We start from the raw sequence: 20,603 nt of genomic DNA, 5'->3' as shown, positions 1-20,603 counted from the left end.
CACTTTTGATTGTGTCTCATTTAGAATGCATTCTTCGAAAAGCTATATTAGGGTAAGAACCTATATATATATATAATAGTCATAACATTTTCGTGACTTTTTTACTTACTTACCTAATACTGTTATTTAAATCGATACCAACGAGTATGACTTGTTTTTAAAATCTGACGTAAAATCAATTTCACAGACACAATTTCCGTTCCCTCTATTTTATATTTATGAACTAAAAACTAAATTTTAAATTGTATAACACTATAACTATATAACTCAAGCAGTTAAACCCATGGGCACATAATATAGAATAGTTAGAGCCTCGATCTTATGAAAACGATGTAAAATAAAATGTGTACAAAACATAGTATAGTTTTATACGCTTAAATAGATTAATTGAAGACAGTGTATTAAAAAAACTATATTAATTTTTTACGAGCGTTGGAAGTTCAAATGTCGAGAAAATATTATTAGGTATCATACGAGTATTATTATTTTAAAGCAATCCCGACAGAAGAAAATAAAAGCAACTTTATAACGCACAGATAAGTCAAAATATTATACGATATGCATATTGAAATCAATTATTCGTAAAGCAATCATTTATACTAGATAATACTGTGATTATTACAAGTAGATACACAATACAAACGAGATGGCTGGAATCGCGTGAGGCATACGTATAATCTTGAAACACGAATGGTGCAGTACAATAATTTATGTATATTGCATAGCGAGTCATATTATTATCATGACGATAAGACGGGAACAGACTAATATTTCAATATATTATATATTTTTCGTACCTATTCACTCGTCAGCGTTTCCGTTATAATATTATCATTAACAGCTCGTTGTAAACTTGTCACCCGATATGCGCACAAATTATACAAATAAAGAGTCATCGATCGACAAGCGCACGCTGTACATGTATAATCGACCAGCACGCAATACACCTGCTGCAGCACCGTTAAAGCGATGGTTATTATTTGTTTTCAGGCAGGTAAAATTACTGAAATTGCGCATAATAGCAAACGATAACCGGTGATGATAACAATTATTAACATTATATAGGACCTGGGTGTGTCGTAGTCAAGGTGGGTGGGGGACTTATATATATATAGGGTTGAGCTCACCTCCGTCCGCGCAATTTTAGATGGATTTTTTTTTATAGTCTGATTAGATAATTTAAAAAGAATGATATTATTATCTGAGGTTACTTTGTTTCTTGCAGTTAACATTTTGAAGGTGCATCGGTTTACTAGGTAACCTTTCTGTAAAAAATAAACTCTCCTAAAGAACCGTGTCATACATTTTTTTTTATTGAATTCTTGACTGGATAACCAGCGCGGTAACGTTATACAGTTCAATAAAGGTATTTAATATTTATGTGTTATATTCATATCATACATCGGAGCCGCAAACGGTGCATAATAATATGTGCAATTATAAAATATTAGGTAGGTATTAGCTGATATATAATTTCAGACTGAGTACAATGCTCAGTGCACTCATAATATGTTATACACGAGATCAAACAAGATGTTGTTAAACTATATATCTCGAGTATCTACGTCTATCATACCCACACACCCACCAAAAAATGTTGTAAAGTATCATCACAAACGTAGTAATTATTTAGTTAATTACGTTTTAAACTATGACTTACGATGATTTATGAGAGGGATACTGTAAATTTTTTAACATGCACTATTAATTGATTATTAAAAATATAATTTTTGGTTATCAGATCTTAAACATTGAAAAAAAAGTCATGGGGGATCTTTCCTCCTCAACCTCCCCGTTCGACCGCCACTGGGGTCTGTCCAAAATAATTCAGGGACACGACCGCAGTTTTCACCACAAAACTCGGTACCTACTACCTACACTCGTGGTCCGCACATACCGCACGTCATAACCTCTACCTACACTTCACGACCACGTGCGTTGGGCAGGTTGACACTGCATAATATCGTCGAGCGAACCGTTCAATACACGGTTAATACCCATCATCACCGATATTATAATACGCCTGTAATATTACAAACAATCGTCGCTTATACCAGCTATATAAGTTTATTACTGATTACGTTTTTGGTCGTGTTCGCCGTACGGTCGGCGCGGCGGCGGGAGGCGCTCGTGAGAATGAGGAAAACGCAGAACGAGAAGCCGTTGGCGCGGTGGCAGGATAAGCGGGGGAGGGGGGGGGAGAGCGAAAAAAAATTGCTGGACACGAAATACGTCGAAAAGGTCGCCGAACCGGCGGTGGATGGCCGCTCGTGGACGCACACGAGGCAGTGTTGTATAGGTATATAATATTAGGTATATAATATACCTAGGTACACACACACACACACACACACACACACACACACACACACATACACGTATGTATATAATACTTCTTAGAGTAATTTATACCCGCACCATGATGTAACGCGACGATGCTAATTACCCGGCTGTATGTGTCCGTGTGCGTTTAGAACAATGCGCACACTTATCTCTCTCTAAGAACTGTACGCGCACATAATATCATATAGGTGTATACACGCTCCAGTACACACATAAATACACACATAATATTATATTATGTGTACTGGAGCGTGTATACACCTATATGATATTATGTGCGCGTACAGTTCTTAGAGAGAGATAAGTGTGCGCATTGTTCTAAACGCACACGGACACATACAGCCGGGTAATTAGCATCGTCGCGTTACATCATGGTGCGGGTATAAATTACTCTAAGAAGTATTATATACATACGTGTATGTGTGTGTGTGTGTGTGTGTGTACCTAGGTATATTATATACCTAATATTATATACCTATACAACACTGCCTCGTGTGCGTCCACGAGCGGCCATCCACCGCCGGTTCGGCGACCTTTTCGACGTATTTCGTGTCCAGCAATTTTTTTTCGCTCTCCCCCCCCTCCCCCGCTTATCCTGCCACCGCGCCAACGGCTTCTCGTTCTGCGTTTTCCTCATTCTCACGAGCGCCTCCCGCCGCCGCGCCGACCGTACGGCGAACACGACCAAAAACGTAATCAGTAATAAACTTATATAGCTGGTATAAGCGACGATTGTTTGTAATATTACAGGCGTATTATAATATCGGTGATGATGGGTATTAACCGTGTATTGAACGGTTCGCTCGACGATATTATGCAGTGTCAACCTGCCCAACGCACGTGGTCGTGAAGTGTAGGTAGAGGTTATGACGTGCGGTATGTGCGGACCACGAGTGTAGGTAGTAGGTACCGAGTTTTGTGGTGAAAACTGCGGTCGTGTCCCTGAATTATTTTGGACAGACCCCAGTGGCGGTCGAACGGGGTGGATGAGGAGGAAAGATCCCCCATGACTTTTTTTTCAATGTTTAAGATCTGATAACCAAAAATTATATTTTTAATAATCAAATAGTGCAAGTTAAAAAATTTACAGTATCCCTCTCATAAATCGTCGTAAGTCATAATTTAAAACGTAATTAACTAAATAATTACTACGTTTGTGATGATACTTTACAACATTTTTTGGTGGGTGTGTGGGTATGATAGACGTAGATACTCGAGATATATAGTTTAACAACATCTTGTTTGATCTCGTGTATAACATATTATGAGTGCACTGAGCATTGTACTCAGTCTGAAATTATATATCAGCTAATACCTACCTAATATTTTATAATTGCACATATTATTATGCACCGTTTGCGGCTCCGATGTATGATATGAATATAACACATGAATATTAAATACCTTTATTGAACTGTATAACGTTACCGCGCTGGTTATCCAGTCAAGAATTCAATAAAAAAAAATGTATGACACGGTTCTTTAGGAGAGTTTATTTTTTACAGAAAGGTTACCTAGTAAACCGATGCACCTTCAAAATGTTAACCGCAAGAAACAAAGTAACCTCAGATAATAATATCATTCTTTTTAAATTATCTAATCAGACTATAAAAAAAAATCCATCTAAAATTGCGCGGACGGAGGTGAGCTCAACCCTATATATATATAAGTCCCCCACCCACCTTGACTACGACACACCCAGGTCCTATATAATGTTAATAATTGTTATTATCACCGGTTATCGTTTGCTATTATGCGAAATTTCAGTAATTTTACCTGCCTGAAAACAAATAATAACCATCGCTTTAACGGTGCTGCAGCAGGTGTATTGCGTGCTGGTCGATTATACATGTACAGCGTGCGCCTGTCGATCGATGACTCTTTATTTGTATAATTTGTGCGCATATCGGGTGACAAGTTTACAACGAGCTGTTAATGATAATATTATAACGGAAACGCTGACGAGTGAATAGGTACGAATAATATATAATATATTGAAATATTAGTCTGTTCCCGTCTTATCGTCATGATAATAATATGACTCGCTATGCAATATACATAAAATATTGTACTGCACCATTCGTGTTTCAAGATTATACGTATGCCTCACGCGATTCCAGCCATCTCGTTTGTATTGTGTATCTACTTGTAATAATCACAGTATTATCTAGTATAAATGATTGCTTTACGAATAATTGATTTCAATATGCATATCGTATAATATTTTGACTTATCTGTGCGTTATAAAGTTGCTTTTATTTTCTTCTGTCGGGATTGCTTTAAAATAATAATACTCGTATGATACCTAATAATATTTTCTCGACATTTGAACTTCCAACGCTCGTAAAAAATTAATATAGTTTTTTTAATACACTGTCTTCAATTAATCTATTTAAGCGTATAAAACTATACTATGTTTTGTACACATTTTATTTTACATCGTTTTCATAGGATCGAGACTCTAACTATTCTATATTATATGCCCATGGGTTTAACTGCTTGAGTTATATAGTTATAGTGTTATACAATTTAAAATTTAGTTTTTAGTTCATAAATATAAAATAGAGGGAACGGAAATTGTGTCTGTGAAATTGATTTTACGTCAGATTTTAAAAACAAGTCATACTCGTTGGTATCGATTTAAATAACAGTATTAGGTAAGTAAGTAAAAAAGTCACGAAAATGTTATGACTATAAAATATATATAGGTTCTTACCCTAATATAGCTTTTCGAAGAATGCATTCTAAATGAGACACAAAGTACAAGTGATTAACCCTAACTTTACACCTAAATTACGCTCATAGTAATTTTCTATTCTGATGAACATTATTTTGAAGTTATATGTATATTTCTAAATGATATGTTATTCAGTTGTTGATATTATTATTTTGTATATTACTGTAATCAGCTGTAGTGGAAGTCAATATTGAAAACGTCATTATAAAAAACCAATGTGTCTTTACGTGATCATTTTTTTTATAGTTCCGGTAAGCCCAACTTAGCACTAGATTTTGAAGATTTTAAATTAAGAAAAAAACATAAGCTGAAATGAACTAAAAAATCCAAAGCTTCAAATGTCTCCAAAAAAACTCAAAAAGTGTCAGAATGTATTAAAAGCTATATCACTGTGACATTGTCTAGAAATTATTTTAAAAGTGATTTATATTCCCCCCCTCCCCGGTAACATCCCCTAACATTTAAGATTTTGAAAATTTGTACTGCTCCCAAAAGCGACGACCGACCAAAAAAAAACACACGTCATTGTAAAACCAATACATTCGTTGCTCCGCTCAGAATCTAAAATTATTATTATTTTAAGATTATTATCAAATTTGTTTAATTTTCTATGAATGTATCTTTCTATTCTTATATGATGTGATTCTCCAACACATGAAATGTAATTTTCTAACTAAAAACGTCCGAGTAACCTAAACTAACCTTCACATACAAAAAATATACGTAATTACGTATTCTTTTAACGAATAGTTAAAATAGTAAGTTAATATTCACGCGGGTACCCTACGACATTATTATATATTTAAATGTCATTAATTCACAACGTCTAGACTACCCTTTGATATTTGATCATGAGTTTTTTTTTCTTTAATAATTTTCACGTCTGACTTGGTATGCCTACAACGGAAGTCCACCCGACGGGTTGGCTAACATGTACACACTCGTTTAGCATTTTTAAAACACTCGTCATTGTAGGAAAAAAAACGTGTGTGTCCCAAGTTAATATTTACATACATAACATAGGCTAGGGAGATGCATTTGTGTACGTATTACGATACGCATTGTATTTAATATTACTGTCTTCCCACCGTAGGTACCTATATAGAGTTATTTATCTATCGGAATAAGTCAAATCACGAGTCGTCCACAATATATACATACGGACGGAGAAGTTATGAATATCTATATAATATTAATATTAATAATAATCGTATAAGGATTTTATTTTCCCATTCTTGTATTAGGTATATTATATTATCGTACGTACACGCGTAACCTTGGGGTCGTTCGAACCGCGTCTTAGCGCACTCGTTGGATCCTCGCGGGCGGACGTGAATTGGGTATCTTATAAAAATAATAACGCACACGACTCCGGAATGGAAATTACAATACAATAATTGTCATAAATTATTATACATTGACAACACAAACGCACCTCGTCGCGTCACCGCCGGGTTGCAGCGCGAGAGTTATTACACTCCGCGGAGCGTTCGATGAATGAGCAATTAGTCGAACGGCTGCAGAGTGTCCCTCTGCGTCCTGCTGCAGACGTCTGCCGCGAATTTCCGTTCGCCGCCGGAAACAGTCCGGTTCCGGAAAAGTGCACAGGGGTTCCCATTTTGTTTTCCGGACGTTTCTATATATATCGTCCTCTCGAGATGTGTGTTGTGTTTTGTATCGAATTTAGTGGCTGTTTTGAGAGACACTGGACCAACAACTATACGCGGCGTCCGGCGCGTTTGTGTGTGTGTGTTTAAGGATATGAATGATTACCGGAAACGCACTCCGTCTCCTCGGTCGCGTACGAGTCTATTGTAGCGGACTGTTTGAAATGCGCTTACAATTTTATTCGTCGAGAACAATGGAAACGCGTCGGCGTAGGTGTACAAACATTTATATATTACTATGTGGTGCTATCTTCCCTCTGCACAAATGAAACAAGTACGATGGTAATATTATGTGCGTCTGACAGTTCACACTCAAACGAAAAAATACATGATAAGAAGACGCGTGTAATCCCAACTCAAAAACAAATAAGATGTTAATTGTATGTTATAAAATAACCGTACAAGTACTTAATGAATAATTAATTCTAAATGACCTGTAGTATAGTATATAGTGTAATACTACATTATTAAAAAAACATAATAATGACTCGTTGACTTATAATTAGAAATGTTAAACTTAACGTAGGTATGAACAATATTAGCATTGGATAATATATAATATAATATTGTAATTATAATTAACAATACGAATTATGTACCCATATATAATAGTACCTACCTACACATCCTACACTACAAGTTGCTCCTTAGAAGACTCTTTACTATAGACTCTCTCAACGAAAAGAGATTTACTTAAACTGAGTTAAATAGGCTGACTCAATGATAATATATTACCAAGTATATTTTATGATGTTATTGTGAATAAAGTTATTTATTTACCTACTTATGTGGAACCTTGTTTAACATTTTCAATCTTTAGTTGTAAAATTTTAAAATTTAATAATTTTTTAACTAGAAAATCGTTTTAAAATTTAAAATTTTATAAATATTGTCAAAATTTTATCTTTAAATACTTATAAAAAAATGTGTGCCTGTATATTTTTAATATTTTTCAACTGCTATTGTACCAATATATCAAGAGCATTGTATGAAAATTTTCACACTTTTTGACTCAACAATACAATTTTATTTACATTTATAGAATAAAAAACTAAAAAAATTGAAAATTTAAAATGTCTGTTGAAAATTAGCTAATTTGACTTTCTAGTAAAGATTTTTTTTTGATAGAGGTAGACAAACCTATGAGGAATCTTGAATTAAATTTTCAAATCAAGATTTAAAAAGAAATATTTCTATGAATATCTAACTCAAAATAATTTGCACATTTTCGTGATTTTTACGTATTTTGTCAAAATTCGAACTTTAAGTGCTTATAAAAAAAATTGTGACTATATTATATTTTTAATATTTCTCATATGTCATTATTTTAACAATACATATATTACATTTTCAAGCTTTTTGACCTAACAAATACAATTTAATTGACATTTATAGAAAAAAAAACTAAGACAATTGGAAACTGAAAATGTTTTTAAACCGCTAAAAACAAGTCAACATATTTTGAAAATTTTATTGTGTACCTATAAAAAATACTAATATAAATATTCAGTGAAAGTTTACAGTGATTTGTTGTAACTTCTAGAGCTACACCAAAAACCAAAATCTAGTTTGTCGAAAACGTAAACATTACCGGTTTTCTTTAATTTTATTTTATTTTTTCCTTAAAATATTGAAAATTTTATATTTTGATCTCATGAAGCACCAACTAGATTTACTTTGCCGCATCGAACAAGAGTTTTACTACCCCAATTGTGATGATGGACATAAAAAAAATAAAAAAAACCCATTGTAAAATCGATACATAAATAAAATAAATAATAGTATTATACAAAATAATCAATATCTTTGTAATACCTATAGTATTAAATATACAGTTCGGAGTGTATTATAATAATTATAATTTATAATTAATAGAAGAAAATACAAATGTATTATTGTCTTCATTTATTTTTCATTATTAAGAAGAATAAAAAAAAGAAGTGACCTCTGACGTTAAAATAATATATGTCCTGTTGGTAATTTGAGTTTGAAACCACTGGCGTACAATATGCATGTCGGATACGTAGTTCTAGATATAGGTACCTATATAGGCACCGTCACGAATTAAGTATACTATATTATATATAGGTACCTATTTATTAAGGTATATCTTAATTCGTGGGTACCGCGTATATGCATCGTTAACAGTAGCAGTGCAAAATAAAATATTCACTATAGCATTTTAATTATATACCTCGCGGTATGTTTAAATAACCTGAATAGAAAACAATCATCACTCCTAAGTAGGCACCTATATTTGTCCATGTACGAGTGCGTCTTATAGATATTTTATTTAATGACATAATAGGCACACCGTTGTCCGTACATCGCATCATTATTATAATACCTAGTGGTATTATATTGAATAAGGCGAATGCAACGGTAACAGCTATGCTCAGTGTTTCTTTTATTTCGATTGTTATTCGCGCTCTGTGTGAAAAATGTGCAGTAATTTTTTTGTTATTATTATGACGTCAGATCGGCTATTTAATATTATTAGCATTATACACCGCGAGGACTTCGCGATATATTACACGATTCGAGTTCAAGGCACTTTGACTGCGCATCTGCGATTCCCGAGGGCCGGCCATATAGATTTATAATAAATCATACATATTATATTATACGCATTATTATGTATAGATGTATTCTTCATCGGGTCCATCATCGTGTGATCGCAGTAATGAGATTAAAAAAAATATATAAAAATACCCTCCGTACAACGATTGTGTATTCAGAGCTTTCCGTGTCCGTAACAAATCGATGACGGTAATAATAATAATAATAATAATAACACCACCGCGCGGTGTGAGCTATAATGAGTCATGATAACCCGATAAACCCCCCCGGGAGGTCGTTAAGATTTCCCCGGTCCGATCGACGGCTGCACAGACATAATTTAATATTTCAGACCGCGGGCACCGCCACATTATTGGCCCTCGGTCAACTCTGGAAACCATTAAATTCTATATAAGAAAAATATTATATATTATACACTACAGCAATAATGACCTGTGAGTGATGACGAGTGATGTTGTATATTATAATAACACTATACCTAGGTATATAATAATTGGTATAATATTATAACGTTTAAGCCCGCGCCACGAGACGCGGTCACTAGAAAAATTATAAAATAATAATACCTCCAATTTCCGTCGTGTAATTAAAAATCTACTAGCCCGAGGACGACTGCGATCGGGTCGTTTTCTTCCGATGATTTTGATCGTTAATGCGTTTGCAGCCTGCAGATAGTATACCCGCGATGTGTCCTCTAAACGGCGTTATTGTTTGGATGCGTTTCTGTAGGTATATATTGTGTCGACACCTATATAGTATTAAACTTAGATGGACAAATAATTCGCAAACGATTCTCTGTAGGCGTAGGTCGAGATTGATTATAATGATTTATGCTATAATGAATCATGTGATTCGTGTCTCCCTAACATATAAGTACCTAAATATTATTCTTAGAAAATCAAAAACTTAATTTGCCGTTTTGAATCGGTAGCTTTTCACTAAATTATAATACGTTATTTTTTTAACTGTTTTAAAAAATATTAAAAAAATAATGGCTCTTGAAAATTAAAAAAAACTGAATTGTATGAAAACATTTTTTGGACAATTTTTTTGGACTCAGCATTTGAATATAATATCGATTTGATACACCGACACTAATATAGGGTGATATACGTAACTTTTTGGATACACTATACCTATACCCATTGATGCGCCTTATGCGCGAGGTTCATCCTATGCGGAATGTTTTTGTCGCTATCATCATCCGCAAACGAATCCTATATTATAAACACCATGTATCCAACCGGCATCGAATTACGCCCGACCTCTCAGAGCATGGTGTAGGTACCTATTTATAGTAAAATGAACGTGTAAATATTAGAAAACTTGGTTGTTTGAAAACATTTTTTTTGGAAAATTTCGAATTGTTTTTATTACTATGTAAGAAAATCCCGCATTTGAATATAATATAGATAAATCGATTCGTCACACAGAAACTAATATAGGACGATACGGGACTTTTAGGACACGCTGTATATACCTATACCATTGATGCGCCTTGTGCGCGAGGTTCGTCCTATGCGGAATGGTTTTGTAATTATCATCAGCCACAAACGAATCCTATATTGTAAATACTACGTATACAACCGGCATTGAATTACGTCTGATATCTCGGAGCATAGTATATGGTCAAACGAACGTGTATAGATAGGTACACTATAGATGTACCTACAAATTAATTATTATAATATATGTAAACACCCGGCGGCCGATTGGCGCGCGCGAACAACGGATTAAAAAATATGTATAAAAAAAACCAACACCGACGGCGAGAATAATAATATTATAAATAAAATTCCCACGATCGTATTGGAGATTCTTCGACGCATTCATATTATTATCTGAACTAGGCGCGTTGGACTTTTCTCGAAGCACCGCGGTGGTGATGTTATTATTATTAAAATTCCCTCATTGTTTTCCGTCTCGTTTTAAATGTCCGTGACATTTTCCGTGCGTCGTTGTTTCTGCGCACACGCTGTATAGAATCGAATTAGATATATTATTATTATGTCATCAACTATTGAGCCGTTGAAAAAAAAAATTTCCACCGAGCGGACATTTATGCTTGCAGCCTAGGCACGTATTTTATTCGTAATGCGTTTTCTGTTGTGATAATTGGACAATCGCTTGTTCGCAGTATATAACGTTAATATTAAAAAATAGAAAATGACCGCTCGATGATCAAAAGTCTTGGAATAAAAAAAACGTGTTATGCTCGTCTGCAAGCTGTACCTATAGATTATATTATATCACTGCTGCACAAGCACGCACTGAGATATTAATGATGTTTTTTTTTTGTAAATAATGGTGCTCTATTTAGTTGGCGCCACTTATAGACTTATCATATTATAGAAACCTTTACAAAGCCAAAATAATATATGAAATTCGGTATGTAATCGGCGTGGGACCAGCTGCAGGTGTTATTAAAACTCTGCAACAGGAACGTTATAATATATACTTATTACGTTAGTAGTTGTAGTAAATCTCCAACTAAATAATATTTTCAGTTCACTTTCGACAAGATCACGAATGTGGAATGCCGGTGCTTATTATATTATATTATATTATAATATTATGTTACTAGGTACATATTTTAATGAACAATAATAAAATATGTATTCCTAATATTGTTATATTGTGGTAAAAGATACTGCGACAATCTGACTTATAATATCATATTGTGATTGATTATTGTACAATATAATATCGTATTATAATATTATGTTATTATCGTTAACTCACGTTTAACAATACCGCACCGGCGCACCCACTTTTGGGTCACCGGTTTGCGAATTTCATATTATCTTTGCATAAGGGCTTCCTGCGGCGAAAAGGTTTGTCTGGCGCCAAATCGTCGAATCCCTTGAATGCGATTTTATTATCGATAAATCCGTTGGCGCCATGTACGTGAAAATACACGAAAACATACAATAATAGTGTTTTATAAAATAAAATGAGATCGGAATATATAGATACGACGTTTTATATTATGTTTTAGCCACCGATGCGGTTTAACCAACGAAGACTTGAACAGAAAATGGAGTTCACCCGACCCAAAACTGCATCCAGAAATATTTCATGCTCGGGTACATATGACATATAATTATATACCATATAACTTATTGTGTGGGCGTCTATAAATTCAATCCAATTTTAATCTGTCAAAAGTGTTTACACAAAAATCGATATAACAAGTAACAATAGAATTATCTTATTGGTACAATCGTTTTCCAATAAAAGTGTTTTATACATACTATACTTAGGATTCAGAATAGTATGGAATGACAAAAAAGAATCCATTAATCTTTTTCAAAATACCTACTTTATTTATGTTACAAAATGCATACTTACATTAAAAAAGAGTATACCTAACGTGTGACAATGAATTGCGATTTATACACATAATATATATGTCCATGTATATATATTATATACCTATATATATACTTTTATACTGCTATACTGTTATTGGTAAAATGTTACAATTGTTATTAGCTCACAATGAAATAACATAGCGTTTGTAACATTATTCAACTAAAAGCAACAAAAATGTTAGTATAACTTAATTGAAGCATTAAAACAAAATATTAAAAATATAACTTGGGAGGATAATATATCAGCTCACTATATTTTGTTATCTCTATCTGGCCCACACGCGCAACGTACCAAATTTACATTTAGCAGAGCCAACACTGTGTTATTTAGTTATTATTTTTAATATTGGCGTGAATTCATCTATTATCAAACTTTAAGTTAAGAAAATTACCTGTATCTCTACGTTGGCTATTTTGTGATATTTAAATTTTTATGTAAGTTATGAGCGCGTAAAATCTTTAAAAATGCTTATAAATTGTATAAAAATTAAAATATAAAAGCAAACGTAGGGACACAGGTTCTTGGATTACAGTTCGATAATAATTAATAGGTGAATTCACTCTTATATTAAAAGTAACAACACGTGGTTAGTTCTGCTAAACATAAATTTGCTATGTTACGCGTCGGTCAAGAGCAAAAACAATCAATGGTGTGCCGACATCCTCTCAAGTACCCACTTTATAACATTGAGTGAACACTGTTGTACCTACTTATTTTTATTTAATACATTATATGGACAGATTAAAACTTAAATAATATTATCTAATTCAGTTGTATAGTTTAAATCAGATAATAAACATTAAACAACCCCGGTTAAATTGATCTAAATTAATAACATTGTTACATGTAGTTATATTATTTATGCCTTATGGTTATACATTTAAGAATATGTAACCTTTCGGCTTTATGTAGTTAGTTGATAATATAACTCTAACAAATATTGAAAACTTAGTAAGTTATAGGTAACTACGCAATAAAACCAAGTGAAATATTGGTCTTTATATAGCAACAGTTATAACTGAATTATTACAATAAAAGATTTTAATCTTTCAATGTTAAATGTAATTTTACGGTTAATTGTTACAAACAATGCTAGGACACATTAATTAATGTTATTTTAAATACCTTATCTGATATTATTTTATTCTTATAACCACTCAACTAATTCAATAATTATATTTTGCTTAAAAACTTTAAGTTGATTTTATGTAATTATATATATTTATATACAATATATATAATTTAAAAGTGAAATTAATTTTATGGTTGAATAATTATTAACATAAATTAACTAATATTTTTAATGTTACAGGGGATTTTGGAATACATGACACACGTAATGAAAAAAGTTCCCTATGTGTATTGTGATTTCCATGGTCATTCCAACACTAAAAATTGTTTTTTTTATGGATGCTCGGCAAAAAAAAGTTGGTCAAGAATGGACTTGTCTAAGTATGAAAATGAAACGGATTTCATGGTCAGTCATTATAAGAATGAACTAGTTCAATCGCATAAAATATATTCTTTTTAAAAATTAATGTTCCCTATACACAGAAAAAATAAGCGTAATATAGAAGTCAGCTGGTCCGCTAGATGTAACAGGTGTCATTAAATTAAAAAGCTATGGTACCTACTTATATAATATAATTGTTGCACACAAAAACTATTTTGAACGCAACAAAAATATTACTCTGAATATATTTTGTTAAAAACGAGTGCAAGTTTACATTAGTTCTTCGGTAATTTTCTGCGAGAAACTTCATCCATGTTTAATTTATAATCTATGGAGACACGTAATGCATATATTAATGACATAACGGACTATTGGACTAATATATATCTTAGTCCGTGTGTGTAAATTACTGTAATATACATTTATCAGTGTACCACGTTTAAAAACCAGTGACCTCCCTTGTTTTGATAAATATCTAAAAAGTATTCACTCTCTACATTTTAATTATTTATAAAAAGTAATTAAAATTAAAATGTTAAAGTTTAAACAATTATATTATACCTACATTAACAATATTTATAAAGACTTAAGAGTCATAATAGTATTATCGATAATTTTTCGTAATGGATTATTGTTAAATTAAATTAAAATTTTTCGATGTAAATTATGTGGTACTTACAAATATTTTAATGTATGTAATTAAAATAATATTATTTCATATTATAAACTAAAAATATAATGAATTACATTTAAATAGTGTTCTTTTAAATATTATTTCACAAAATTATTTGTTGAAAATTAACCATGTGTGTACCTACTTAATGTGTATTTTTCAGGTATTACCGATTGTAATGCAAAACTGTTGTCCATCGTTCTCGTTATCACAATGTAATTACAAAGTAGAAAGAAATCGTGAAACCACTGCAAGAATAACGGTTTGGAGAAGCTACGGTGTAAAAAGGAGTTATACTTTGGAGACAAGTTATTGTGGTTGTGACGAAGGACAATACAAAGTAATAGCATATTGTATTTTAGATTGTAGACTGAATAATGTGTTGTAGTTGTGTAAAATACTAAAATCACAAGACGGGTTTCAATTTTTTGGGTATTTTAAAACGATGCGTTCCAAGTGCATATAGTTAATTACATAATATATTAGAATCTGATACTTCAAAGGTGAAACTTTTATTTTGAATTTTTTTTAGCATTTTCTAGTCATTTTATAATTTTTTTAGTGTATATTAATACGAGATTTTAGTGCAAATTAAGTAATTCAAACCATTGTTTAGAGAAATATTGTTTTCATAATATTTGTTAGCTGCGCTCAACTAGGTACTATAAGTATTTACATTTACTTAAATTATTAATTTATTGTTTTAACTGTTATATTTACCATTGTTTCACTATTTCTGTTTTAAGTGTATCATATTATCTTAACCATTGTATTTTTTAATAGCCGTTCGGCGTTTATATTCTAATAAATAAATAAATTTATAGTTAGGTACATCGTGATGGTATTTATTTCGAGTATTTACTGTTTTATTTATCGTGTGTGCTTGAGTTCGACATTTTGTTTTTTTATTATTGTAAGTTTAGTGATTAACTTAGTTAAACTATAATTTTAAAGTGTTGAAACTGCTGAATGTTAAACCGTCGTTTTACTCTCGCTTCACTTTTGCCTATCAAAACAATTTAGATCAATTTTTAAGGAAATTAATGCGTTGAAAAGGCATTTTTTTAGGGCATTGTTGGTTATTTTCAAAACATAATTTTTAATGTATTTAATTCCGGGCTCTAATAAAGTTATGACGGTATCAAAATATCAATTGTTATTATTCGTTATTAATAGCCATTGAGTATAAATTATTATAATTATTTTCTGCAGGGTTATCATTTAGGGATAAGGCAACTCAGAGAGATTGGGTCGACTTTCTGCATGTCTCTTTCTTCGTTAGAAGAAGAAACGAAAAAGAGAGCGAGTTTACCCGCCAGCAATCGATTATCCACAATAACAGCGAGGTATGTTGAAATGGTTTTTAAATGGTACTAAAAATAACTAGCTGGTAGGTACTTATGTAAATGTATTAACTTAAATTTTAGTACCGGAAAAATAGGGACATTCAATTTATTTTTAACTTTACACTGTCTGTCTGTAAATAAAAATATGTATAAAATATGTGAAGTAGATTTTATTATTATGTCGAACTTATATCTCGAATTTTTCGTAATCTCGGATTGAAATCCTTCTTGAAATAATTACCATCATAACAATAACACAAGGGCGTATTTACGGGGCGGATATGAGGAAAAATCCACCCCCGTGGCTCTTTAAATACACGTGTATTATTATTTTATAATTATTACATCGTAATCTGTATGCTAAAGTTCTTGTCATTTGCCCCCTACAAAAAATACTAAATGCGCCACTGCAATAAAATAAAACTTGACTTTTCGAACTTGTTTCTGTTCCTATTGAGTTTTGACATAACGAGTTTTCTGTATTCATTTATTTATCACGAGATTCGATTAGGTTTCTTTGAAAATCGTATTTTTTTTGGCAAAATAAAATTATTATTATTTGTGTGTATCATACACAAGTGATTTTAGTGGGTAATTCTAATTCAATAAATTTAATTGTTTATATTTCCAGTTCAAAGTCTATGGATTTTGTAGACGAAGAACAGTCAGACTCAGATTGAAAACTGCCTATAAGAAAGTAATCGACTTTAATTAACAAATTAAATAAATCCTATTTTAATTTAAATTTAATTTGTTTGTGTTTATTGTACAATTGTAATAGTTTTAAAAAAAAAAACAATGAATTTGTTACGCTCCTTAATTTTTTACTATTTATAACATTTATTCACTATTGTATAAGAGCCAATCTATACGCGGCCAAACACGGCGCTAAATCGCTTAAAATATTTATTTTGTACTGATTTGTTAACAAATAATTTTTTCTTATGAATTGTATGTTTTTCCATAAGTTTTCCATAATCATTAAAAAAAAAAAAAATAATAATCGATATAAGTTTAGAAATTATAAATGAAATTACATTTAAATACACAGTATAAACGGTAAATTTTATTAGTAATTATAACACTATCATGTCAAATTAAAACCTAACTTAATACAGAATACTTAATAGGTATGTCTTTTTTTTTGTAATCAATAGGTGACAAATTTAATTTTAACAAATTAATGCAGTTTTATTTTTACAAATATCTGTATATAAATGTTTTGGAAATTATTTTTAAAAAAAAAACGTAATTTTATCATATTTTAATTATTACTTTTTGTATCAATACCTATACATTTTTTACATTATACAATACTACCAATATAATTTTTACAAATAAATTATACTAGTAAAGTTATAAAAAAAAAACTGTACACGGTACACTATTCACATAAAAATACTAATACCTATGAAATAATTTATACAGAAGTACTGAACATTGAAAACTGAATATTAAAATTAAGTTTTTGATTACCTAATTAACTGTAATAATTATAACACAAATCATACTAAATTATTATTATAATCATAACTAAATTGTATTCTATATTATAATGTTTACCTTATTTTAAATTTAAATACATAAATTGTCATTGCATTTTAATTATACTTAACCTATAATCTTTTGAACGCTGTTGCTAAAATATTTATTTAGTACAACAAGTGTTTTGATATTTAATATTTATATTATGTACCTACCAATCATCCTATGTCCAACGCTCCAATGCTAACCTAGAGTTTGATATGTTATAATTTCAAGAATCTAATTATAAACGAGCGAGTAACTCTATTAATTTTAAAAGATATGTATTTATCATTTTATATGGTAATATATTGTGTTCAACTATATTATATTTAAGTAAAATGGTGATTGGATAATTAATAAGCTTACATTTAAATATGTTCAACAAATTTGGATGGGGGGTAGGAAATAAAAAAAAATAATATAAAATAATATACCTACTACAGTTTACGAATATTATACAGGCTGTAACAGACAAGTCTGATAGATGAAAAATTGATAATTACAAGTTAAACGTATGAAACAAATATGAAATTCATATGGATAGTAAATGATATGGGATTTACTTATACCTGAAAATTCCCAAAAATAATATTTAGATAAAAATTTTTAAGATTCAAATGAATTTGGTCGAAAAAAATTATTAATATTTGAAAAAATTTGAAACATAAACTACTTGGCGTAAATAAACGTTTTTAACATTTTTTTTTTTAAATTATAACTACAAATTGGTGATTTTGAATTTTTTACCAAAAAAAAATTTAATTATATGCATAAGTTTTTATTTTCAATATTGAAATATAAACATATACCTATCTTTTTATACTATATGAGCGTATATAAACTGTTTTAAAAAAAATCATTGATTTAGAACAAAAGTAACTTCATTTTTCAGGTATTTCTGTTACACCTTGTATGCCTATTACCTATTAGACATGGGCGTGCTCAAGGGGGGGTATTGGGTTCCATAGTGCCCCCCTATGGACACTTTACGAATATAATATATGTACTTACATATAATCATAATAATTTATTGGGAACAAATCTAGCTTAGGACCCACGCTAATTTTTCAATTTTATCTTTTTCAAAACCTATATATTACAACGAGTTAAAATGAACAATTTTCCGAAAAGGAATTGTCGAAAATCATTAGTTTTTAAGTTATAGCCTTACAAAGTTTCCGATTTTCAGTATTTTATCACGTATTCATACAACTCAATATTTTACCGCGCGTTTGTAACTTATCTGTTTTACCAAACAACTTTTTTTTAAAATTTTTTTTTGTTTTAACGTACCTGTGCATTAAAGCATAGCTGAGTCAAGCATACTGAAAATGATCAAGAAGTCTGAATTTGGCGGCCAGACTTAATTTAATGTTATAGCTAATTAAAATTTTTGAAATTTTCAATACCTACCCGGCGAGGGCACTATCTCACTGCACTCACTTGGACAATTAAAATCGAAAACATCCCTCTACTTGTTATGTAAAAACACCATACGTGAGTGTTAGAATTATTTTTACACCATAATTTTTAAAATGTTAATTTACCTTGGTTTCAAAAAAAAAAAAAAATTCGCGTGGGCGCTAAACTAGATTTATATGTTATAAGTTTATAACATTACATTTAACAAATATTTTGTTTGAAAAATTTCCAACATCCCCCCCCCCTATGTATCCAAAATTCCTACGAGAACTATCTAACGTTGACAAATTATTTTCAGGTGACGTGAAAACTTTAAAACTTTAAAAGTTATGAAAAGTAAATTATAATCATTAATCAACTATAATGAGAGCTCATAACTAAATATAGAGAGAAGCGTCTTTAAATGGAATAGAGCTGTAAAAAGTCCGAACAGGGTTTAGATTAGAAATTAGAATAAGAGAATTGAATAAAGACATAAAGTTTTATCGTACCTTAATATGTACCTATCTATAATTACAAGAAGACAAAACTAAGTATTAAAGTATGCAACTCTTAGGTTAGAATACGCGTTAGACCGATGGTTACAGTAATAATAACTATATAACAGTATTAAAAACCACTAAGTAAGATATACCTACCTCTATAACTAGGTACTTATCAACGCGTAAACTAAATATTTCATGTATTCATAAATCAAAACACCAATCAATACTATAATGGCATATACCTACCTATAAGTAAAAATAGTACTATGCATACCTATATGAATGTGTTCTATGCCTTTTATATATCTATTAAATAACAGTTTTTAAAGTAGCGAGTTAAAAACAATATACTGATCATTTAATAATTGATACATTTACACTGATACATTGATACATTATTATTTTATAACAATCTTATGCTTTTATAGAAATTACAAAAATGTTCTATTAAATAATTATATCTCGAAGCATATTATATAGTTTAATTATTTGTTGAAATCAGCGTGTTTGTTAAAATAAGCACTATGAGATAGTATATAAAATGTTTTGTTGTAAGAAAAACAGATTGCATTTTTTTACTATCTATACTAATTTGTATTTATTACATTGACATTGTTAATCGTACTCTGTAGGTATTAGTAATGAAGATAATCAAATTAATGAACAAGTTTATTAATTTATATAAGTTTTAAACAATAGTTTTTTTAATTTTTTACTACCACAATTATCTTAACGTTAAATAATAAATATAATTTATTGATTCTAAATAAAATGTTATATTTATTTACAAAGCTCCATAATATTTTCCATAACAATTAGGAAAAGTTCAAGTGTTATAAGTAATAGTTATTCGTGTAAGTTCAAGACCTATTAACTGTGAAATACCTTATTAATAATTAAAATAATCTATATTTCATTTAATATTGAATTATCGTTTGAAATCGTTTTACACAGTAATTTGTTCAAAAGTTCAACTAAAAAACAAATGTTTAATA

The 20,603-nt window shown here is 30.6% G+C and overlaps 1 protein-coding gene across 2 annotated transcripts in view; it reads left to right on the top strand.

The window, feature by feature from the left end:
* The window catches only part of LOC100169101 (cytosolic carboxypeptidase 1), a 62,825-nt gene extending 45,890 nt beyond the window's left edge, over window positions 1-16,935 (top strand). For both annotated transcript variants that reach the window (XM_008188674.3, XM_016807565.2), the window contains exons 20-24: window positions 12,326-12,413; window positions 14,015-14,179; window positions 14,992-15,168; window positions 16,041-16,174; window positions 16,806-16,935. In XM_008188674.3, the coding sequence (XP_008186896.1) occupies window positions 12,326-12,413; window positions 14,015-14,179; window positions 14,992-15,168; window positions 16,041-16,174; window positions 16,806-16,854 (613 nt within the window). In that variant the 3' untranslated portion in view covers window positions 16,855-16,935. The remainder of the gene's footprint in view (window positions 1-12,325; window positions 12,414-14,014; window positions 14,180-14,991; window positions 15,169-16,040; window positions 16,175-16,805) is intronic.
* Window positions 16,936-20,603: the final 3,668 nt, after the last annotated feature.

This window comes from Acyrthosiphon pisum, chromosome A1 (assembly GCF_005508785.2).
Source record: "Acyrthosiphon pisum isolate AL4f chromosome A1, pea_aphid_22Mar2018_4r6ur, whole genome shotgun sequence".
Taxonomy (NCBI): Eukaryota; Metazoa; Arthropoda; class Insecta; order Hemiptera; family Aphididae; genus Acyrthosiphon; species Acyrthosiphon pisum.
The sequence above is the reverse complement of the archived record's forward strand: the minus strand, read 5'-3'. Positions and strand labels throughout refer to the sequence as shown.